A 25,242-nucleotide genomic window follows, 5' to 3' on the forward strand; every position below is an offset into this window, starting at 1 on the left:
ACAAATGTATGCATCTATGAATACCATCACCACAATCAAGATAATAAATGTATACATCACCCTGCCCAAATTTTCTCATGACCCTTTTAATCCTGCCATTCCACCTCTGCTCTCGTCTCCTGTCCCTATCCCTCAGGCAATCACTGAAATACCTTCTGTCACTAAATATTAGTTTGTATTTTCTAGAACCTTACATAAACAGGATAGAAATTTATTCCAGTATGGGAATACTACTCTACTCAAAATGTTCCATTTTGTCTGGCTTCTTTCACTCTGTATAATTATTTCAAGATTCATCCATGTTGTGGCATGTGCCAATAGTTCATTCTTTTTTTATCGCTAAATACCACTTCATTGTATGGATATACAACAATCTGTTTATCCATTCACCAACTGATGATTCACCAACTGATGATTCACCAACTGATTTGGGTTGTTTCCAGTTTTGTCCTATTACAAATAATGTTGCTGTGAACACTATGTACAGGATTTTGAGTAAATACAAGTTTTCATTTCTCCTAAGAGTGGAACGGCTTATTAGATTGGTTTGCATTTACCTTAAGAGACTGCCACACTGTTCTCCAAAGTGGTTGTATCATTTTACATCTCTACTGGCAGTGAATGAGAGTTCCAGTTCTTCTACATCCTTGTCAATATTTGATATAGTCAGGCTTTTTAATTTTAAATATTTTAATACGAGTGTGGTGATTTTAATTTGTATTTCCCTCATGACTAATAACGCTAAGCATCTTTGAATGTCCTTATTTACTTTCTTTACATTTTCTTTGATGAAGTATCTATTCAAATCTGTTGCCCATTTTTTAAGAGTATTGTTTCTTTTATCATTAAATTCTCAGTATTCTCTATATATTCTGGATTGAAGTTCTTTATCAGATATATGATTTCCAAATAATGTTTACCTAGCCTATGACTTGTCTTTTCACTAACAGTGTCTTTCAAAAAGCAGAAGTCAAGTATTATGAAATCTAAATACCAATTTTCTTTTTATGGATTATGCATTTGGTGTCTTATCTAAGAAATCTTTGCAGAACCCAAGGTCACAACCCAAGGTCACAAAGATTTTCTCCTATGTTTCCTTCTGGGAGCTTTATACGTTTAGGTCTCATATCTAGGTCTAGGATTCATTTCGATTTAAATTTTTGTGCATGGTATAAGGTTCAAGTAATTCTAAATCTTGTGTCATCTGTCATTATTTTTGTCTATTTGCTATTTCTAATCTTAATGGATTTTGGTCAGAAAACACATTATACATGGTCATGCATGTAAAAATTTTATGTGTATATCAAAAGAATGTGTATTTTCTATTTGAGTATAAAATTATATAATTGTCAATTAGATCAAGTTTGTTAATTGGCTTTTTAAATGCTTTACATGCCTTTATTTACTTGATCTGCTGTCTTCTGAATAAAGTATGGCTAAATTCTTCTACTAATTATGGATCGGTTGACTTTTTCTTACATTTCTTACATTTTTCTTAGTTTTAGGATTATGCAGTTAAATATGTTAAGGTCAATACTCAGTTATTTTAGTATACCAATATAAAATATCATCATTCTCATTTACATTCTTTGCTTTGAATTTCATTTCATCTGAAACTAATATTGCTTCCAGTACTTTCTTTTCAATGGCCTTTCTTTAGGGTATCTTTTCTATCCCTTTATTTTTACCTCACTGCATCTTTTTATTGTAGAAGTGTCTCTCATCATCAGATATAGCTGAATATTTTATACTCAGTGTTTTTATGCCACCCATATTATAAATGGGGAATTTACTCTATTTACAGTTATTGCAATTACTAATGTATATATAGACGTTTTCTATTTATCATAACTTTTTGTTCATTATTTTGTTTTGTTATTTTTTTTCCCATTCTTGCATTTTGCTGAATTTATCAAATCTTCTTTGCTTTCTCTCCTTGGAGTGAATTCATTTCATAAATTAAAAAAGAAAGCTCTCATGAAAAAAATGCACACAATACTAAAAAGCAACAATTCTACTGGAACCCAGTAAACTCTCACTCCACTCTCTAACATAACTTATTATATTAGTTGAATATGTAAACTTTCAGACATTTAAAAAAAGTATTTATGTGTATATCATCCTTTTATTGTTAGAGTGTTAATTTTTTTTTTTCTTTTGCAGTATGCAGGCCTCTCATAGAGTGTTAATTTTTAATTAACTTTTAAAGATAAAAATTAAAAAAATATATATATATATACAGATTGCCAACAAACACATGAAAGGATGCTCAACATCACTAATCATTAGAGAAATGCAAATCAAAACTACTATGAGGTATCACCTCACACCAGTCAGAATGGCCATCATCAAAAAATCTACAAACAATAAATGCTGGAGAGGGTGTGGAGAAAAGGGAACCCTCTTGCACTGTTGGTGGCAATGTAAATTGGTAGAGCCACTATGGAGAACAGTATGGAGGTTCCTTAAAAAACTAAAAATAGAACTACCATACGACCCAGCAATCCCACTACTGGGCATATACCCTGAGAAAACCATAGTTCAGAAAGAGTCATGTACCACAATGCTCAGTGCAGCTCTATTTATAATAGCCAGGACATGGAAGCAACCTAAGTGTCCATCAACAGATGAATGGACAAAGAAGATGTGGTACATACATACAATGGAATATTACTTTGCCATAAAAAGAAATGAAACTGAGTTATTTGTAGTGAGGTGGATGGACCTAGAGTCTGTCATACAGAGTGAAGTCAGAAAGAGAAAAACAAATACCATATGCTAACACATATATATGGAATCTAAAAAAAATGGTTCTGAAGAACCTAGGGGCAGAACAGGAATAAAGACACAGACATAGAGAATGGACTTGAGGACACAGGGAGGGGGAAGGGTAAGCTGGGACGAAGTGACAGAGTGGCATGGACTTATATATATTAAAAAAAAAGTGTGAGATGGGTGTATATACATATACATACAGCCTCTTCAATAAGTGGTGTTGGGAAAACTGGATAGCTACATGTAAAGGAATGAAATTAGAACACTCCCTAACACCATACACAAAAATAAACTCAAAGTGGATTAAAGACCTAAATGTAAGGCCAGACACTATAAAACTCTTAGAGGAAAATACAGGCAGAACATACTATGGCATAAATCACAGCAAGACCCTTTTTAACCCACCTCCTAGAGAAATGGAAATAAAAACAAAAATAAACAAATAGGACCTAAGGATATATAATTTTAAATTAATTTTAAAGATATATATTTAAACTTCAATTTTTCTTTTGTTAATTATAATCTTACTCTAAATACATATACTTTAATGTTTTTTTCTCTTTACCTAACTCTGCCATCTCCCATGCTGAAATCAGAAATAATGCTATTTTATTATGTGTGTTTCTATGATGACAATGAATGGTTTCTCCTTCTTCACAGTATGTCTAGGTATGGGTCTTTTCTTGGCACTCAGAGGGCTCACTAAATCTCAGTACTCTTTTTCATATTAGAAGCTCTTTTTCTATTGTTCTTTAAATTATTTTATTCTCCAGTTTCTCTTTACTCTCCTTTTAGAGCTCATGCTTCATAGAGAGATGCTGGAACTTCTGTAACTATTCCCTTTGTCTCTTAAATCTTCTTTCATACTTACAAAGTATTCCTTTGAGAAGGCATTCTGAGGACATTCCCTTGCTCAGTCCTTAGTTTCACTAATTTACATATGAGTTATATCAACTGCCATTTTCATTTTAAATTTTTAAGTCACATTTTAATTTCCCAAGTTCTGTGTTACATTCTTTGTCACAGATACAAAACATTCCTCCATCTCTCTGAATGTCCTCTTCTGATCACTCTATTACCTCTAGATCCTTGGATATCTTTTCTTCTGACTTTTGATTGGGTGTCTTTCTTTCATGGTGTTGGTTTTCCTCGTACTGTGGTGTGTCATGATTATATGCTTATCCGTTGTTTGAAAATCTGTTTGCCAGCTCTTTTGTTTACCATTGCCTGTTTCCAGTGATTAACAGGGACAGACAAGTGGCTTGTCTCCCTTGTGTGTGGGCTTTCTAACCTGCCTGGCAGTCAGTATATTACTGGAGCACTGCTCTGCCTGAGTCTAGCACCCACACTCAAGGATTTAGTTTGGGGGTAAACACAGCTGCTATCCACTACTTAACACAAGAAGAAAAGAAAAATAAAGGCATAGCTCTAAATGTAAATCCCCAATTAATAACTCTGATAAGCTCCCTGATTAATAATCCTGATGAATTCCCCTTCTATTTCATGTTTCCATTGTCTGTACCTCAAGCTTTGTCTTGCTTTCCTTTTTCTATTATAGATTTAAATCTATCTTTGTAATCGATTTATTATTGTTTGTTTTCTGATATTATTGTCATATCATGAGATTTTGGCAAGGGAGAGAGAATAGACACAGTAAAAAAATCAATCTTCAATTCTCAATCATAAGAGCTTCCCGTAACTGTGTTAAAAATAATAATTAGGGCTCCCCTGGTGGCACAGTGGTTGAGAGTCCGCCTGCCGATGCAGGGGACCCGGGTTCATGCCCTGGTCTGGGAAGATCCCACATGCCGCAGAGCGGCTACGCCTGTGAGCCATGGCCACTGAGCCTGCGCGTCTGGAGCCTGTGCTCCGCAATGGGAGAGGCCACAACAGTGAGAGGCCCACGTACCGCAAAAAAAAAAATAATAATAATAATTAACTTTATATGGTAAGTTCTTCACATTATTACCTCTCACAACAATGCCATAAATATCAGTAAATTTCAAGATTAAAATGATCAAGCATCATCAATATAGTCTTTAGACAATACTTTGGATCTTAAAATATTAAAAACCACAAATTTGTGACACCTCAAAAACAAATCTAACCAGTTCTATTTCATCTGGCTCCAGCATACGTGAGAGAATCAATCCAGTCTGATAAGTGATGAATAGCTACAAACATATTACCTCTTCAACAATTGTCAAGTTGCTATTCCAATTATAGGAACATAGTAAAGCTATTTAATTTTTCTGAGAACTTCCATAATTGTTATGGCCCACATCACTCTCCCATGAAAATACCCAAAGAATTGGGCTCAGAGGAGTGAGTGAGTGAGTGAGTGAGTGAGTGAGTGAGTGTGTGTGTGTGTGTGTGTGTGTGTGTAGGGCGGGGTTGTATGGCAGAGCAGAAATTGTATCCTCAGGGCCCAGCATGTAGTTAGTATTCATTAACTATTCACTGAAATGAATTCAGCAACAACAACAAAACATTTTGCCTCTGAAGCATCTAACATTACTCTAGCATCTTGGGGCACAATTTGGCAAATTTCCCTCCAGCTTAGAACTATGGATATATTTTATACAACATACAACAAACCTTTAAGACTATGTTGTGCTTTTCAGTCCTTCATAACTTTACAGTCTAGTATGGTAAATACCAGTATTGAGTACACGATTCAACTAGGATCATATAGAAAGGACAAAGAAGACATGACAGGGGGAAAGACAGCCTAGGAACAGATGGGACAAAAGTCAAAGAGGTGACAGTAGGCTTGGTTTATGCTAGGACAAGACTGAACCAAGTCCACTGTCACCTCCATGACTTTCATCTCTTCTGCTCCTTTCCCTAGACTTTGTGTGATGTCTTGTCCTTTCTGTACGATCCTAATCGCATGTTGTACTGTTATAGTACTTCCCATACCAGACTATAGTGCTTCTCAAAGTAAAGACCACAGTCACAGCAACTTTGTTAAGTCAGTATTAGTTGTTATTTTATGGATGTTTGGTCTGCCTCACACTACCCACGCAAAAAGAAAACTTTGAGATTTATTAAAATGCCTACTGTACAAAATAAAACTAAAGAATTGACAAAGTCAGGGATAAAGGAAAATAGAGAAAATAATCCTTTATAGTCCCGCACAGTTGTTAGAGACTGCCTCTATGGTTCCCAGAGGCTGATGCGAAGTAGATCCTGTATGTTTTTTTTTTTTTTTTTTTTTTTTTGCGGTATGCAGGCCTCTCACTGCTGTGGCCTCTCCCGCCACGGAGCACAGGCTCCGGACACGCAGACTCAGAGGCCATGGCTCACGGGCCCAGCCGCTCTGCGGCATGTGGGATCTTCCCAGACCGGGGCACGAACCCGGGTCCCCTGCATCGGCAGGCGGACTCTCAACCACTGCGCCACCAGGGAAGCCCAACTGTATGTTTTTATATAAAAAATAAACTAGTTATGCTATACCAAAGAGGAGGACAGTTATCAGAATCTTCAGCTGCTAGAAAAGAAAGCAGCAATGGAGAAGTTAAATGCCTTGCCCAATGTCCCCTGGCTTGTTTTTTAGAGGAAAATACTAGTCTCTTGACTTCCAGTGCTGTTGCTGCAATATCACACTGAAACCGAATACACAGTGAAAATTAGTTGCTATTATGGCAACCCCTGGGAGAAACAGAAATACCTATTCCCCTGTGAGGGATAAGAAGTTAAGCTAAGAACCCAACACAAATGTTCTGTGAGGAAGCTGGGCAGAGTGAGAAGACATGAAATGACCTGACTGCCCCTAAAGAGGAAACAGTGGTGAGGCAGCAACCTCAGAGGCACATGAGAACCCTACTGCCAGGGGCTGGGAGGTTTAAAAGTCTGGGACACTAGTTTCTAGAATGTTCTATATACACACAGAGTCTTATAAAGCAAATTGTAAGCGCTATACTAAACTATGACTGGGAAGACAGATTTTTTAAAATTTCCTAGGGCACTTCTCCAGAAGAAAACAAAAATTAAGGTCAGGTCTACATCAGCCAGTAACAGATTTCTGGGCCCCTAGATTCACTTCTTTGGCTCTGCTGACTGTTGGCTCAGTTTTCCCTTAGCAAGTGTAAAAAACGCTTGAACACCACCACCCTGGGATCCTGTTCAACCAATTCAGATAGCTGTGGCCTTTTAACTCACATCCAAGTGACTTGGCTTTATACCAATATCATTTCCCCTAGTAAAGCCTAAGCCTAAGTGAGAAAGTACACAGCTCAGAGAGCCAGGAGTTAACTGGCTGTTCCCATTCCAGAAAGGTCTGGTTCTTTTCCTAGATAAGGAAACAATACTATATCAAGATGTTTCGATCATTCAATATTACATATTACACTGGATCCACAACTATAAAAAGAGAATTAGTGAGAATACCACTGTCTATTCTTAAAGCATCTCTTCTGAGGTACTTTAGGCAATTGAACTTTTCTTTTCCAGCCCAATCCCTTGGGAAATAAATAGTGATGATTTATTAAAACTTACATTTTACAGATAAGAAAACAACAACAAGAAGTTCAAATGCAGAGGGGGACAGAGTGTCTTGAGGCTACACTCTACTTGCTGCACCACATTTTTTCCTTATAATTATACAACAGATACAGAACATGCACATTTACTTGTATGTAGCTGACTGCCACTCAGCTCAAAGCACGGTCCTAAGGTATTCTGTGGACCTGACCCCACTTGGGGCCCCCCTCTGTGCTGCCATGTTCCTTTGCCAGGGTCATGGTTTCTTGCCTCTTTTCCCATAGAAACCCACGTGGAGATGTCTAAAACAGTTTTCGAATGGCAAGTTGCTTTCCCCTATAGCAGCAAAGAATGTAGGCAATTCTACTTGTCTCTTACAGCAATGTGGCCACAATAACCTCTTCAGGTCTGTCTGCTTATACTCATTCTTTTTCTAATATACAACCAGTTTATTGGTTTATATTGTCGTGTTTCCGCCTCTGTCTTTATTGTATAGCATGACCTTCAGAGCCAGTGAGTATATTAAATTCATAGGTATTTAGTTGCATTATTTTTTTTAATAGGAGGCAGTAGTGGCCATATAGAGGGAATAATCATAATATACAAAGGACAGTGAGAATGCATCAGATAAAAATTAAAGAGCTATTATTCCCTCCAAAGTAAGTTTTAATAAAAGATTCTGAAGGAAGAAAGCTTTATTTTGGAGAAAGACATCAAATGGTCTGGGTACAAAAAGCAGGAATTACAAGAAGCAGGCAGCAGTGCCCCCTGGGCTGCCTGTTAAGAAGTCTGCCCTGTGCAGTTACTGGAGAAATTAAGAAATGCAAATAACCTGGACAGATTAACAGCACCCGGAGATAACTAGCAGCATACAAAGAAACAGCACCTTTCAGTATGAGGAGGCGTATTCCTCCAGGCAAACAAAGAAACAGGACAGAGTCAACATCTGTTTCATATAACAGCTTGGCTGCTGAAAGAAGCAACCTTTAAAAAATGGCTTAGCTGACAATCCTTAAAAATCATTCAGTCACTATTGCATGGGCTGAAGTAAATGGGTAAATGAACACAACTTGCACTTTCCATACGACCCTCACCTCCTTCCTCTAAAGAAAAGAAAATAAAGTGCAAACAAAAATCCTCACGAACTTCCCTTTTGATTGACAACTAGCAGCAATGAATACTGAAGTGTAAAAGACAGCTAACTGCTTTTTAACATTTCTTTGCTTTCCCAAAGTCAACTGGGAAGACAAGACTGCCAGAGTATATTGGGTGGGGATGGTGGCCAGGATAGGGGGTGAGGAAACAATTCAGACATAACTCCTTAGGATGTTAAGGGAAGAAAACAAGTCATTTGGCCAAACCAACCATGGTTCCAGAATTCAGTTCAAGAAAAAAAAAGGATGATGTCTGGATGCCTATCAATAAGTGGTAACAAACGAAACATGTTAAGAAACGAAATTTTCCTCTCTGGATTCTATCAATTTGTAAATGAAATTTCAAAATCAAGAGAGAGACACCTATGAATGCATAAAAATCTGTTCGTAGATTTAAGAATTGGACATTTTTAAGATGAAAAATTATCAGAGCTGTGATGTCACTGCAGTGTGACCACTGCTTCCAACTCAGTTAAATGCCAAATGTTTCACTACCCTTAGTAATGTGGTTAAAATACATAAGCCAAACAGAATGAAAGCCATTAAGAGGTACTATGACAGACAAGAGATTTTTCAGGTGGAATCTGAAAACAGAAAGAAAGGTGATTAGGTGGAAAGTGACAAAAAACATTTACTACTAACACACATGTAGTGCCAAAAAATATGCTGGGCAGCTACCCAAGACTCCAACGAAGTGAGGTCCCTTCCCAGTGACTTTTCGGTTTAAATGGGTATAATGCAATGAAGGAAAAGATCACCTTGTCTACGAGGGAGGGAGGCATGACCACAAAAAGAAAAAGCAATCAATATGTGATCTGTGTTGTTTTCAGAGACCTTGGGGTAAAAAGGCTTTATTGAAAGGCGTTTTTGCGGGGTATGAGGGAGTGAGGATATAATTATAATAAAAGCAAATCTTCCAAAAAATGTTAGCTATGGCCAGGTGGTCTCTAAGTACTTGACCTACGTTGACTAATTTAGTCCTCACAAGGATTATATGATGTAGGGACTATTATTACTACATTTTACAGATAAGGAAACAGAGATACAGGAAAGTAGACTTGCCTGGAAGCATGCAGAATGACTGGGCTTTGAAACAAGTCACCAGGAGGAAGGAAAATCCTTTGAAAGATTAACCTGCCTATCCAAAATCCTGCACGGTGTCTTGCACAACAACCATAAAAATAAAAATAATAGAGCAAGACAAGCAGAGTAATCAATTAAAGCTAAAAGAGAAAGGATTTAGATTAGTTTCAAACAAACAAACAAAAAAAACCTTTCCAAATTAAAGAATATGCAGGGGAAAAAAAAAGTTCATTGAGCGATACCACAGAATGTCCTTCGTCAGGATGGAAACTAACACTCAGCCTTGCTGGATGCTATTAAAAATAAATCCCTTCAAGTATGGAAGGGATTAAGCTAGAAATTCATTTTAGGCCTATAAGAAGTCATATTTGGCTTTAATCAAGGAGAGAAGTTAAGTAGACATCAAGAGTCTCCCCTTGTGTCCATTAGCCAGTCTATTCAGGGACTATGCTTGTCTTAACACTATAACCACCACCATTTTCTAGAACTCAGCCTGAGCATATAATATGTACTCAGTAAATATTTGTTGACTGACTGAATTAGAAAAAATAAAAGAATATCAAAATGACATGTTTATGGAAGATTCTGTAAGTTTTGGAAACTATCTTGAATAAGGTAAGACTCTGCTTCAGAAGGCAGTCTTGAAGAAATCAGAAGAGGAAAGCACTGGAGCACTGAGGGCACTGGAGTCAGACCATAACTGAAGAAGAGTCTGACTTGAAAGACTTCTAAATAAGAACCTAGTGGATAGGGGCTTCCCTGGTGGCTCAGTGGTTAAGAATCCGCCTGCCAATTCAGGGGACACGGGTTTGAGCCCTGGTCTGGGAAGATCCCACATGCCACGGAGCAACTAAGCCTGTGTGTCACACCTACTGAGCCTGCGCTCTAGAGCCGGCGAGCCACAACGATTGAAGCCTGCGTGCCACGACTACTGAAGCCCATGCACCTAGAGCCCATGCTCCGCAACAAGAGAAGCCACCGCAATGAGAAGCCCGCCCACTGCAACGAAGAGTAGCCCCTGCTCGCCGCAGCTAGAGAAAGCCCGCGCGCAAAGCTGTGCGCGCAGCAACGAAGACCCAACACAGCCAAAAAGAATAAAAAAAAAAAAAAAGAAAAAGAACCTACTGTATAGCACAGAGAACTCTACTCAATACTCTGTAATGATCTATATGGGAACAGAATCTAAGAAAGAATGGACCTATGCATATGTATAACTGATTCACTTTGCTGTACAGCAGAAGCTAACATAACATTATAAATCAACTGTATTCCAATAAAAATTAATTTAAAAATAAAAATAATGAAAGACCTCTAAATAAAGGAGTAAGACAGAAAACGAATGATAAAAGCGGCTGCAATTATAAGGGATGACGTCCTAGAATTTTTCAGCAAAGAGCAAGATGTTCATGTTTAATCAGTACAGTGTTAATGAAAATAATCCAAACATGTGAAGACTTCAAATTGTTCATATAATAATGATAAAAGCATCAGCAGACAACACATGGGAGCACTTCTCTTGTGCTGGGCCCTGGGTAAAATGCTTTATGTATAGAGTATGTTGATTAAGCGCAAGTGCTCAGATCAACTCCCATACCTCCTCCAAATAACTTTGATCAAGCCATTTGATCTGTGTCTAGGTGTCCTGTGTCTCATTATCTGTGAGATAATAATAGCATCTATTCTCTAGGCATGAAGTTGCAAAGATTAAATGAGAGTGTGTGGGGAGAGAAAATACAGGAAATTTTAGAGTTCTAATTTCACATAAAGACAGGAGTAATTGGTACAGCCTGATGAGTATGACAGGTAAGCTGAGGAGAGCAAGTCATTCTCAAAATAGTGAAAACAGGACTCACCCATCATATCACTAGGCTGGACTAACTATATCTCTCTTTGATATAGTAAGTCATCCCTTACTTTATTCTTACTTTCCCCTTAATTTCATCATTTTCAAAAATTAATTTCAAATATTTCTTTTCATGCATGTCTCCATCCCTGAACCACGAGCGCCTTGAAGACAGGGGATATGTTTTAAATATCATTTATTCCCAGCCCCTAGAATCATGCTTGACACACAAATACTTGTGCTAGAATGACTACATGAACAATAGGAAAAGACCATATGAGAAAATTGTTGTGAACGAGATTTACAGCAATTTTTTTTTTTTTTTTGCGGTACGCGGGCCTCTCACTGTTGTGGCCTCTCCTGTTGCGGAGCACAGGCTCAGGACACGCAGGCTCAGCGGCCATGGCTCACGGGCCCAGCCGCTCCGCAGCATGTGGGATCTTCCCGGACCGGGGCACGAACCCGTGTCCCCTGCATCGGCAGGCGGACTCTCAACCACTGTGCCACTAGGCAAGCCCAAGATTTATAGCAAATTTTAAGAGGAAGATACAAGAAATACCCTCATAGAAGACAAATTTGATAAGAACATAGAATTATTTCTATATATACATAACACAAATTATGTAGTACATATATACAAACACACAACCATCTATCAGTGTGTGTGCAAACACAGTTTGTTATTAAGATCTACCCAAAGTGACTTTCTTTTAATTTAACTCCATTAGTCATTGTTATTTCATTCTAAACCATTTCTTCTTACTAGATAAGGAACAGAAGTTCATGCCTCTTCCTATTTTTAAAAAGTGAGAAATGTAACTTAAGGTTGATAAGGGGGTGATGGAAAGTCTTGGAACCATCTGGAAAGAGTAGAAGAAGGAATTTGAAGGGAGGAACAGGGGCCGTGCCGATCTTGGGAATTAACCCTAGGATAAGCAGAACTTTCTGAGCATTCTGCACTTCAGCACAGTTCGGGCTCTTAGTATCTGCCTACCTTTATACCTATCTTCTTGAGTTTCTCCCTCGATTTCATAGTTTTCCCCTGGATTGACAACCTGACTGAACTCTGATTAACCTGTCTTCTGAGTTAACTCTCTACTGGTAAATAGCTGTTTCACATCTTCACACCCTGATCTTAAAATTCTCAGCTCTTTCCTCTTGAACTTAGAAATTCTTGGGTCAAGCAACCTCCTCTCAAACAATCTGATTTTAGGAGGTCATAATTCTTCTTAAATGTCACATATCTTATATTGGGACGAGCCTCTTGGTATGTAAGATTTACTCTAAATCCCAGGAAAGCTATACTCTCTGTGTGTTAGTCTACTTTTCATGCATTCTTGGGTGAGACATGACCTAGGGCCTAGTCCTACCCCATGCAGAGTAGGTCCTCAAAAAATATTTGTTGGATAAAGGAATTAGTGAGTAAAAAGTCAAGGATTGAATTCCCTCCACTGCTTGCCTCTGAGCACACAATACAGGATACACAATTAGATTCTACTCAGAAAATCACCTTCTCCTTGAGACAGTCTCTCAACTGAAAACAGCTAGTAAAGTTCAGGGGAAGAAGAATCTGTGCTTAAGCTAGGAATTTGCTCTTCATTACCACCCGCCAAACACCACACATCACTAGCCTGAAACTAATGTATAGGTCCCAATCCCTGAAGCTCTATCTCATACCTACATCTCTCAACTATTACATCACAGAAGAGGCACAAACTAAAGCGTTTCCACCAAACTCTATGGTACCCGCTCCATTGTAATTTCCATTTCAACAATTGCCAGGGTACACACAGTTCTTTCAGCAAAATTAAACCTTGGGAACAGACAGATTCCCACCTTATACACCCCGTCCTCTAATTTGATCTTTTGAATTGTACTGATTTTCAATGGCACAGTCAAGATTATAATAAATTCCTTGATGTGTTCGCTTTTTAAAAATTGTCCAGATACATCCATTATTTATATCATCCAACTAAACGTCAATAATAAACACCTTATCAATTAATCAACAGTTTTGTATACTGGAGGGTATTCAATAAAAACTTTGCATCTAGCCTAGTAATAATACATTTACTAAGTATCAACCGTATTCAAAAATAATAGAATTCTCGGGCTTCCCTGGTGGCGCAGTGGTTGAGAGTCTGCCTGCCAATGCAGGGGACGCGGGTTCGTGCCCCGGTCTGGGAGGATCCCACGTGCCGCGGAGCGGCTGGGTCCGTGAGCCATGGCCGCTGGGCCTGCGCGTCCGGAGCCTGTGCTCCACAACAGTGAGAGCCCCGCCTACCGCAAAAAAAAAAAAAAAAAAAAAAAAAATAATAGAATTCTCAAACCATTCATTTTGATTCCATGGATGTTTACACTATGTTTAAAAATTTTTGCATAGAAAAATTATTCTATTACAAGAACATTCATGTTTTATAATTTTTGCATTCAAAATGACAAAATGACAAAACCAACATCAAAGAAAAACCAGAATTTATCAACCATGGTTCATTTTAAATATTAATGCTGTAAAAGTCAAAGGTAGCTATATAGCTCTTTAAAACACACACCTGAAAAGATCAGCCAATATATCATTAGCTAAAAATAAGAAGGCATCAAACACTATTGTGATAGCATAAGGTTTGTGTCAATTTCATCAATCTAAAAATAGGTCACAGAATGAGCTTAAAAAAAAAAGCAGGGTAAGGTCAATATCACAAAGTGATTAAAGAGATGGAAGAGAACTTTCTTCTAAGTCATTAAACTCACCAATATTATACTGAACTCCAGAGCACTTACCATTTTCCTGTGGCATTAGAGAATTTAGTAGGTTCACTGAATTGACTGATTTCTTTGTTAACCTATTTACATGGGTTAAGACCCTGACTGACATAAAACGCAACCAAAAAAAAAACCCCAGCCAGAGAGTGTAATGAAAGACTGAGTGATGTATAGTTTGGGGTGCAGCCTAGCCAATAGATGTGGTTGACCAGCAAAGAACCTATTGGCAAAGATTTATTATCGGAACAAATACATTCTAAAAAGATCTAATACAATAAAACCTGCAGTATGAATACAAACTGCGCTAAAATACAGTTCTTTGCCCTGCATAACATATAGCTTATTTTTTATGATTATATCAAAACTCTCTTCATTTTGTTCATTGAAGAATAAATTTCATTAGCTAAGTAAAACCAAAGAGTACAGTGTATGAAATGGCATTAGTAGTGTAGTTCTTTAATCCACACAAAACAAAGTTTATGTTACTTAGAACTCTTCAACTACCTTTAAAATATATATAAAGAAAAGGAAATATTTCTAGGAAATGTATTATCAAGAGAAAAGGTAAAAATGAATCACCTCTGAGAAAAATACATCATCATTATGTTTTAATTATATGTAACACATTAATATGAACTTAGTAAAAGCTAGAGCCAGACATATAAGTGATCTTAAATGATATACCTCCGAGTTCTTTTACATTCAAGATGGCATTCTGGAATGGCACTGCTTTTATACTAAAACCTACAATTAGAAAACAGAAAAGAAAGAATTAGCAACTTAAGTTTTAAAAATGTATAAGATGCTCAAATGCTCTTTTTTAGGCAGATTAAGAGTTATTTTTCATAGTTCATATTTACACCAGAAACACATAATTTCCAAGACAAACGGTTAACCTAGTATTATCTTCTACCATTTTGCAAAACAGTTGTATGTTACAGCAAAATATAACCCTTTTCTTCAAAATATTGCCTCATTCTTTAATACATAATGCCACTTTGTAAATTTTATCAGTTGCGAGAAAGACACTTGGAAGAATAGAGAAACGTCAGAGAAAATATTAAATCTATCAGGACCTTTGCATCTAATTCCTAAGGTTAATCTTCCCTCACATATAACTTAGCAACCCTAGAGACTAAGGTATCAAAATGATAACCATCTTATATTGAATTACATAGTATTTATGTTAGCGTTTTCTTTCAAGGACATGGTTAAAGTCATACATAAATTTTTCTTAAAAGTACAATCGTAATTACCCATTTATGCATTTTATAATGCATGTAATAAATGACTTCTATTATAAAAGTATATTCAGAGTATAGTACTATGATTAATTCTGTATTTAGGACTTAATTATCATCATCTAAGTCAATCAATTCAGGTGTGACATATGTGAGTGTGCGTTTACCTATACACAGACACACACACAAATATATACACTAAATATTTCTGAAATGATCCACAAGAAACTGGAACATGTAATGACTCTTGGGAGAACTGAGAGTCTTCTTCTGGAGGTCTTAAATAGAAGGGAGATTCTTTTGTTTCATTTGAATACTTTGCATATACAGGTACTTCTTTTTCAGTTAAAAGCTCTACTAATTTTTAATAGTTAATTTATTCAGTAATTTCCAAGCACCCAATCAATTTAAGGTTTTAAGCATTATTTGATATGTACAATTACAAGATAAATAAGACACGGTCCCCTTTTCAAGAAATTATCAACAGGGTGAAAGGGAAAACAAACAAATACTTTCACTGAAGCAAGTTATGATGGGTGCCTAGAAAGGTAAAAAGATATAAAGTACAATGTGTATAAGAACAATTCTTTTACATGGTTTTGCTTTACTTTATTAAAAAACACGTTAAAATGTACCTTATTATACTCCAGCCTATTATTACCACTCCTCTGTTGTATACTGTCCCAGAGCTTTAAGATTTTATATATTACCTTCTACTTAAGGCAGTGAATATCATGTAATGGTTAAAAAGTGACTTTGGAGTCAGACAGAACTAGGTTTTAATAAGCTCTATTACTGTGGGCAACTTACCAGCCTTGGCTTTCATCGTCTGTAAACTGGGAATGATAGTATCTATGTCACAAAGTTGTTATGAGGATGCGATAATGCATGTATTATCTTTATCACAGTGCCTGGTACAAATAAGCACAAAATGTAAGACTGCTGACATTATATTTCAGTGGATGCCATGTTGTTGATGATTTAATCATTAGGTACACATATCTTCTGCCTGCCTGAATATATTACAGACTCAAGACAGAAATGCTGGTGCTCATTTATGAAGTATTTAGTTGGAGCCATAAATGTTACCACTGAATGAAAAGTACTTTTGTTGGAGTGATGGAAGCGTAAACTGTTGAAATTTGTTGTACAGAACGTAAATGTTCATTGGGCTCTCTGAGAACCTTCCAAAACATACCCTTCCTATGTGGGTTTAATACAGACTGACACAGTGGGCGTAGCACTATGATTAACGGTGCATGCAGTCACTGAATCTTAGTAAAATAGCAGGAGTAGGGGGCAGCTTCATGTGGCTGACATACCGGCATATACCTGGGTCTGCAGGAAAGCCTCTCCAGGTGTCTGGCCTCTGGGAAATTACGGAAACTCAGCGCCAATCACAATACTCTTGCTGGCACTGAAATTCACCCACAGGAGACTTGGATGCTTGACTGTATCTACCTACCACACAGGGGTGTTACATGGATTAAAAGGCAATGATTGTGAAATCCTGAAAACGAAAACACTATGTAAGTGCTAAACAGTCTATTAGTGGTTAGGTTCAGGACAACCCAAGTATGGATTTTCCAGAGAAATGGGACAAACCCCAACTTTGAAAAAGAAATAGTTATGGAGCACATCAGCAATATTTCATCTGCTTTGATTCTTAAAAGCTGACAATATGCAGGCACCCAGAGGGAAGAAATATCCTTCTGGAAATTACCACACCCATATGCAAAATACAACTTTTGAAATTTATTGATCCAACAGGCAGATTATATGACGGTTCCCATCTTGAATCCTTACACAGACTTCATAATAAATTGACTACAAAAATGTCGTCCAATGTTCACTCTAAGCAAAGTAACCTAGCAATGTTATTTATAGGCATATAAATGTTCCTGCAGAATACTCATAAATGTTTTCTCTTCACACAGAACATATGTGGCTAGATTTATACTGCAAAGGTATATGCAGTCTTCCACTTTGCTGTCTTTGTATTATTTTTACAATATAGCTGTGGTAATTAATGTTCAGAGGATGAAGCCTAGATAATCAGTCCAGAAAATAAGAGAATGTACTATTTATGGAAGAGAAACAATATTTTTCTATTTTAGTCATTCTAACTGTTTGCAAGGCTTAAAAAGACTTAAAATGTAAAGACACATTTTCAGTTCACCAGAAGGGCAATCAAGAAGGGCAACCATCAAATCAACTGTATTTTATTCCTTTACACTGAGTTGGATGAGGTCAAGAAGGGAAATTAATATTTAGTAGGGTTACAAAGGTCAATCCATCAAAATACCTTTCTCAAAGGGTTGACTTTGAGGAATGAAAATCACTGGATTGCATGGGCTGTACAGTAAGAATGTCTGGGTTCAAATTCTGGCTCTACCATTATTAACTGTCTGACTCTGAGCAAGTTACTTAATTCCTCTGTGCCTCAGTTTCCTCAGCTGTAAATGAAAACAGACGGTAATCAGTGCTATAAAGTGTTTTGTTTTTAAATAAATAAAACTAAAAATTCAGAATACTAATGGTCATCAAATAATCACTGAATGCTTTTTCCCAATCAAAATCATGTGCGGCCTCAAGTTCAGATATATTATGAAAGCAGTGGTAAAAATAAGAGTTGCTGAGGAAGCAATCACAACAACATTTATTGAGGACTTCTAGAGACTAAATATTTGTGGTCCTCCTTAACACTTCTTTCCCTCTCAGTCAATCAACCAATCCCCAAAGCCTTTAAATTTCACCTGCTAAATAGTTCTCAAAAATGCCTACTTCTGAGGGCGTCCCTGGTGGCACAGTGGTTGAGAGTCTGCCTGCCAATGCAGGGGACACGGGTTCGTGCCCCAGTCTGGGAAGATCCCACATGCCGCGGAGCGGCCGGGCCCGTGAGCCATGGCTGCTGAGCCTGCGCGTCCAGAGCCTGTGCTCCGCAACGGGAGAGGCCACAACAGTGAGAGGCCCGCGTACCGCAAAAAAAAAAAAAAAAAAAAAAGCCTACTTCTCTTCATCCTCACAGCACAACTCTCGTCAAGCCACCACCATCACCACGTGGTGAGCCTCCTAACTAAACTCTGCATCTATTATTGGCCTCCTCAATCATCCCCACACATTAGCAGAAGTGATTTCCTGAAATGCACTTCTGTTTACATCATTCCCCTACTTAAAAGGGTCTGATACCTTCTCACTACTCAAGGTATAGTTTGAAACACCTAACAAGGCCCTACCTGATCTGGTTCCTCTTTCCTTCCCTAGGCTTATTTTGTACCATCTCCCCCTCATTTATATTCTTCAGTTCCTAAAACAAGCCATGTTCCTTCCATCTCAGGGCCTTTGCACCTACTGCTCCAAAAGTGTGTGTTCTTTGCCCTTCTGGCGAACTCTTTACCCTTCAGGTGGTATTAGAACTTCACTTTGTCAGGCAGACCTTCTCTGGTGTTCCTGAAATAGGTTGATTTTTTTGGATCTGTGTGCTTGGGGCACTCAGCATTTCTCCTACATGACTTTCACGGTTCTAATTACGTATCAGTTTATTTACTTGTTTTATGTTTGTTCCCCAGCTAGACTGCAAGGATTCGTAATAGAGATACAGTGTACAGTGTATCTTGTATGCCAGTGCTTGGTCATAATAGGATCTCAATATTTCTTTAAAGATCTGTGCTAAGGGTTTATATTTAGTCAGCCCTCCACATCCGAGGGTTCTGCATCCACATATTCAACCAAACAGACCGAAAATATTTGGGAAAAAAATTTCCAGAAAATTCCAAGAAGCAAAACTTGAATTTGCTGTGCCCAGGCCATTTACATTGTATTTACATTGTATTAGGTATTATTGGTAATCTAGAGATGATGTGAAGCGTATGGGAGGATGTGTGTAGGTTACATGCAAATACTGTATTTTTATATAAAGGACTTGAGCATCCTCAAATTTTGGTATCCGTTGCAGGGGAAGGTGGTTACCAGTCCCCCTCATATACCAAGCGACGACTATATTTTAGCTGTTACGACCATCCTTAACTTAATGAATAACTACTGTTCCAGGAAGCAAGTGAAGTCTAGAAGGGTTAAGTACCTGGCCAAAAGTACTAAATGCTGTATTTAAAACCTGAACTCAGGTCTCATCACCTGAGTCCACCAGAGCTCCACACTATAGCACCTCTTCCACATACCAACAAGATGGTGGATTCAAATTTTCTAATTTTGAACCTAAATAATGGTGGAGCTGACTGGAAAAACTACACACATACCTAATAATCCCACTAAGTATTTTCCCTCCTACTTATAAATAATCCAACACAAGGAATCTATTTTGATTCTTGTGTTCTCAGGTCTATACTACATTTCCTTATTAATGGAGTAAAAATAATAACATGAGTTTAGAGAGTACTTTTTTAAAGACGTTATTAATAAAACCAGGAACTCAGGAGGGGAGGGAAAATGTCCAACTGACTCAGCCATGACAGTGCGCTCGCTCTGTTGCTTCTTCGAAAAAATAAGCATCTCCGATGCTCTTCTCAGGAAGTCAGTGAGCTAAGGAACAACAGCACTTTAGAACAACAGTCCTAAAACTCTGTCACAGCTCTTAGACTTACCAGCCACTTTTTTCTTTTTTTTATTATTTTTTATTTTTTTATATCTTTACTGGAGTATAATTGCTTTACAATGGTGTGTTAGTTTCTGCTTTATAACAAAGCAAATCAGTTATCCATATACATTTGTTCCCATATCTCTTCCCTCTTGCGTCTCCCTCCCTCCCACCCTCCCTATCCCACCCCTCCAGGCGGTCACAAAGCACCGAGCTGATCTCCCTGTGCTATGCAGCTGCTTCCCACTAGCTATCTACCTTACGTTTGGTAGTGTATATATGTCCATGCCTCTCTCTCGCTTTGTCACAGCTCACCCTTGCCCCTCCCCATGTCCTCAAGTCCATTCTCTAGTAGGTCTGTGTCTTTATTCCTGTCTTACCCCTAGGTTCTTCATGACTTTTTTTTTTTCTTAAATTCCATATATATGTGTTAGCATATGGTATTTGTCTTTCTCTTTCTGACTTACTTCACTCTGTATGACAGACTCTAGGTCTATCCACCTCATTACAAATAGCTCAATTTCGTTTTTTTTATCCAGCCACTTTCTCTTGACTTTGAATCCCTCATCTGCAAAATGAGTGGACTAGATTAGCTTTTTAAAGTTTCCCCTAATGTTAGGATTCCATTATTTATATTAAACAAGGAGAAGGAATTAACAGTAACAACTGAGTCAACCATCAATGGCCTCCAGTATTTGGCTGAAGGCCTCAGGGGTAGGTCTCCCGACTCCATTCAAACAATTTGATGGCTGAAGCCTAAGTTACGTAGTCATTTTTTCCTGGCCTATTTAAGCTACATTAGTAAGACTGAAACCTCCCCTAAGATTTAACCCCACAAATTTTAATAAATATATGACTTAGCAACTCTTTGGGGAAATAATTGTTTGCATAGACTTTCAGCTTTTGTCTTTTAGTCCTTAAATCCAAAAAAGCCTGTGATACAAGGGAGATGGATTTGAAATTTTTTATGCGGGGAAAGCATTACTGGAATCGTAACAAAATTAGGTTTCAGAGGGAGGTTAGTCTATTTTTATTCATTGTGTGGAACACAGGACTATTTTGCTTGGACCTACAGACCAACCTCCCCCCTTCCCCTGCAACACATACACAAGCCTGCACACATGTACACAGGTACTCGGTGTGTGCTTCTGACATCCCTGGGTCACTCTAAGAACTGCTAAAGGGAAAGACATTCCACAGATCTGGTGGCCTTGACTTGGACCAAGGACATGATTTATGCGTTAGTTTTGTGATGTTTGGACAATGGTCTAGCGAAATTCTTCTAAATATCATTTCAACATCATAAAAGGAAATTTAATCTACCAGCATTTATAAAACACAATTCTTTAGCAGATACCAAATCTGACTTTCTAACTTATTTCTTCTTAACGTGTATGCAGCTAATACTAAACTTATTAAAATGCCTGATTCAAATTTTCATAAACTTTTCTGTATTTCTTTCAAATTACCATAATTGTTTTCTATTTTAACTGACCAACATATCACTTGACAAATTTTCAAACATCGTAATATATATCCCTAGAAAAGATTTTTCAACCTTTTTCAATTCCAAGTGTTCAATTTTCTCTAGATTGTTCTCTATGTTACAACAATATATTATCCTAAACCTTTAGATTCCATTCCTCTGTTTTAAAAAGAAAAAAAAGCGAATATTGTGTAATCTACAGGTTAACAATCCCTTTTATCAACAAATTCTTTGGGCATATACAGTCAAGGAATTCACTCTGGACAAAGTTCACTTTTGTTTCTAGACCAAGGTGTAAGCTACTCAATTTTTTTCCTCTATCAGCAAGATCTGCTCTTTTCAGGACTTCTTGGCCCTTTGAGTTTTGACAATTTAAGTATCTTTTAAAAATTATGTCAAAGTAAAAGACTGCTGAAGTTAACAATCCAATAAAGTTTGGATTCCCTTTACTTCTGAAGAAAAGGCTGACATTCTTGCCTTGCTGAAATGGATAGACATACCCTTGTGTGTCATGTTTTCATTTTAAGAAACTAATTCTCAGTGTATCTTTTCAACTGTTCCAAACTCTTCCAACAAATATTTCATTTTTAATTGGCTTTATATTATCAAAACATTATAAAATAGAGAAATAATTTAAGAGAATAAAATTTCACACATAATTCGACCATACCAACACAGCCCATAGTTATGTTTTACGGTTTTTTTTCCCATTTTTGATTCAAAAGCATAGTTTTGCAAGGTTTAATTTTCAAAATGAATGTAAATTTAATTTTCCTTGACAGAAGATTGTGTTTTCCAATATATGATCATTTCAACTGATGTACCACGAGTTAATTAACAAACTCCTTTGATATAGGACATTTAAATTACTTTCAAGTTTTAGTGATACAAAATGTTGCAAGGAATCAGTTTGTTCATATAGTTTCTTTGAAATTACACACTTAATGGAAATTCTTAGTGACACGATTAGGCCAAGGGATGTAAATATTTTGGTAACCTTTAATTTATATGAATAACTTCTTTCAAAAAAAAAAACGGTCAACACACGTTTTGGCAAATTTAGGTATAAAATTAACATTTTCTTATTTATTTTCTAGTAAAGTTGAACTTCTTGTAAAGCCAAATCTTTCCATTTATTTGTTTGCCATTAATTCTTTTCCTGAATACCTTTGTGGACTTAGCTTAATTAATCAATTAGATTCTAGACACTACTTGTGAACGTGACTGAATTCTCTAAATAGGACTGTCATAAACTCTTATCTGTAATATCTGATAGAAATACTTCTCAACAGCATTGCTTTTACTTACATTTGTCATCTTAATCTTAGCTTTCCAGTCTTTCTAAACTTTTATATAGTTAGCTCCCTTGCTCGTTCACTTTGTACATTATTCTCCGTAGGACCTCCTTCAGCTATTCTCCCATCCTCACATTGAATGTTCACATGCACATGTGGCTTTCTGACCTCCTCATTTCTTCTAGTTACCTTTTCTTGCCATTGGGTTTTGTCATTTATTTTAGGACCTTCCTTCCACCTCCTTTGTTCTTCTTCAGCTGCATACATACACAACAAAAACGAGCCGGCAGTTGAGTTTGAACAGGCTGGCAATGTCCGTCTGGAACTCTGGTGAGGACTGGGTTTTGTGGGTCCACTGATAACTAAAATCAGCCTGCTTGGTTCTCCTCTGCCTCCACCCCTCCTCTGTCACCGCTAATTAGTTTCTCCAACCTCTTGCCCACCTTCATTAGCTACAATAAACATACAGACTCAACCAACAAGCATCTACCCCTTCTCTTCTCTTTGCACCTCATGCCCAACTCTGCCCTGCCTTTATCCTTGCGGAGCCCTCTCAACGAATCACAGGGAACCTCACCTTTGTTAAGAAAAGTCTTCTCTAGCCTCCAACATTTTCTTACACGCTTTTCCTTCCTTCTTATACTAGCAAACAGAGCTTTTCCTTCCCTGATCAGGGCCAGCCAGGACAAGCTTTGCTTCCTTATAATGCTTTTACCGCTTTACCATACTCACCTCTTAATAACTTCCCAGCTAAAGTTGTGACATGTGTTTCTGTGTCGACCTTTGCATTTCTATCTACCAACTTTCAGGGCATTTGCTTATCTATCTGAATGAATTCAACACATTTGTCCACCACTCTATCTGCTTCTACTCTTATAGACAACATTCTCCAAACTAATGATCAAAGCTATCCTCCAAATTTTCAGATCTCCAAAACTATCAGATCTAAATTCACATTAGCCATCACTAATTTGTTGGTATAAAGTTGTAGATGCCATCAAATTTTCTACATAGATGATCCTGTCATCAGCAAACCAAGAAAGTTTTACTTATTCCTTTCTAATCTGGAAACCTTTTATTTCTTTTCTTGCCTGATGCACTGGCCAGAATCTTTACTACAATGTTGAACAGAAGTGGTGAGAACAGACATCCATGTCTTATTCCTAATCAGACCAGGAATAAATTCTGTATTTCATCATTAAGTATGACAACAGCTATAGGGTTTTCATACATGACCTTTAACAGTTGAGGAAATTCCCTCTGTTCCTATTTTGGTGAGAGTTTTTATCAGAAATCAATGTTTTTTGTTTTTTTGTTTGCATCTCTTGAGATGATCACATGGTTTTCTTTTCTTAGCTTATTAATATTGTAAATTAAATTTACTGATTTTTGAACATGAAACCAACCCTGTATTCCTGGGACGTTACTTGGTCATGACACATTATCCTATTAAAAATATACTACTTTAAGATTTGATTTGCAAGATTTTTGTTTATATTTTTGGTATCTATGTTCATGAGGGATATGGTATGTAGTTTTTTTGCAATGTCTTTATCTGGTTTTGACATTAAACTTGCTGGTCTTATAGAAGGAGTTGGAAAGTCTTCCCTCCTCCTTCAATTTTCTGAAAGATATTGTGTAGCAGTGACATTATTACTTCAGATGTTTGATAGAATTCACCAGTGAAGCCAACTAAATGTCAAGTTCTTTTTTTTAAAAAACTATAATTTCAATTTCTTTAATAACTATAGATCTGGGCTTTCTATTTCTTCTTGAATGAGCTTTGATAACTTGTCTTTCAAGTAATTCATCCATTTAAGTTGTCAAATTTACTGGTATGAAGTTGTTCATAATATTCTATTATCCTTTTAATATCTATAGACTCTATATTGATGTAATCTCTCTCATTCCTGATACTATAAATTAGTGTCATCTTTATTTTTTTTTCCCTGATCAGTTTGGCTAGAGTTTCTTAAGCTTTATTGATCTTCTCAAAGAAGCAGCTTTTGATCTAATGAGTTTTCTCTACTGTTTTTCTATTCCACTGATTTCCACTTTGATCCTTATTATTTCCTTTCTTTTGCTTACTTTGGGTTTGACCTGTCTGTCTCTTTTAGTTCCTTAAGGTGGAGGTGGAGGTCACTGATTTGAGGGCCTTCTTTCCTAATCCAGGGGTTCAGAGCTATGAATTTCCCTCACAGTCCTGCTTTAGAGACATCCCACAAATTCTGATGTGTTGTATTTTCATTCAGTATCAAATACTTTAAAATTTCTCTTTTGATTTCTTATTTGATCCATGGGTTTTTTTTTTTTTTTGTGGTACGTGGGCCTCTCACTGCTGTGGCCTCTCCCTTTGCGGAGCACAGGCTCCGGACGCGCAGGCTCAGCGGCCATGGCTCACGGGCCCAGCCGCTCCACGGCATGTGGGATCTTCCCAGACCGGGGCACGAACCCATGTCCCCTGCATTGGCAGGCGGACTCTCACCAACTGCGCCACCAGGGAAGCCCTCCATGGGTTATTTA

The 25,242-nt window shown here is 37.3% G+C and overlaps 1 protein-coding gene across 1 annotated transcript in view; it reads right to left on the reverse strand.

Annotated features, from left to right (window-relative positions):
* Positions 1-25,242, reverse strand: part of ARL15 (ADP ribosylation factor like GTPase 15) — a 280,614-nt gene that overhangs the window by 247,016 nt on the left and 8,356 nt on the right. Inside the window, exon 3 of the mRNA XM_065873645.1 lies at positions 14,788-14,847. Within this exon, the coding sequence (XP_065729717.1) occupies positions 14,788-14,847 (60 nt within the window). The remainder of the gene's footprint in view (positions 1-14,787; positions 14,848-25,242) is intronic.

The sequence above is a fragment of the Phocoena phocoena genome, chromosome 3 (genome assembly GCF_963924675.1).
Source record: "Phocoena phocoena chromosome 3, mPhoPho1.1, whole genome shotgun sequence".
In the NCBI taxonomy this organism is placed as follows: domain Eukaryota; kingdom Metazoa; phylum Chordata; class Mammalia; order Artiodactyla; family Phocoenidae; genus Phocoena; species Phocoena phocoena.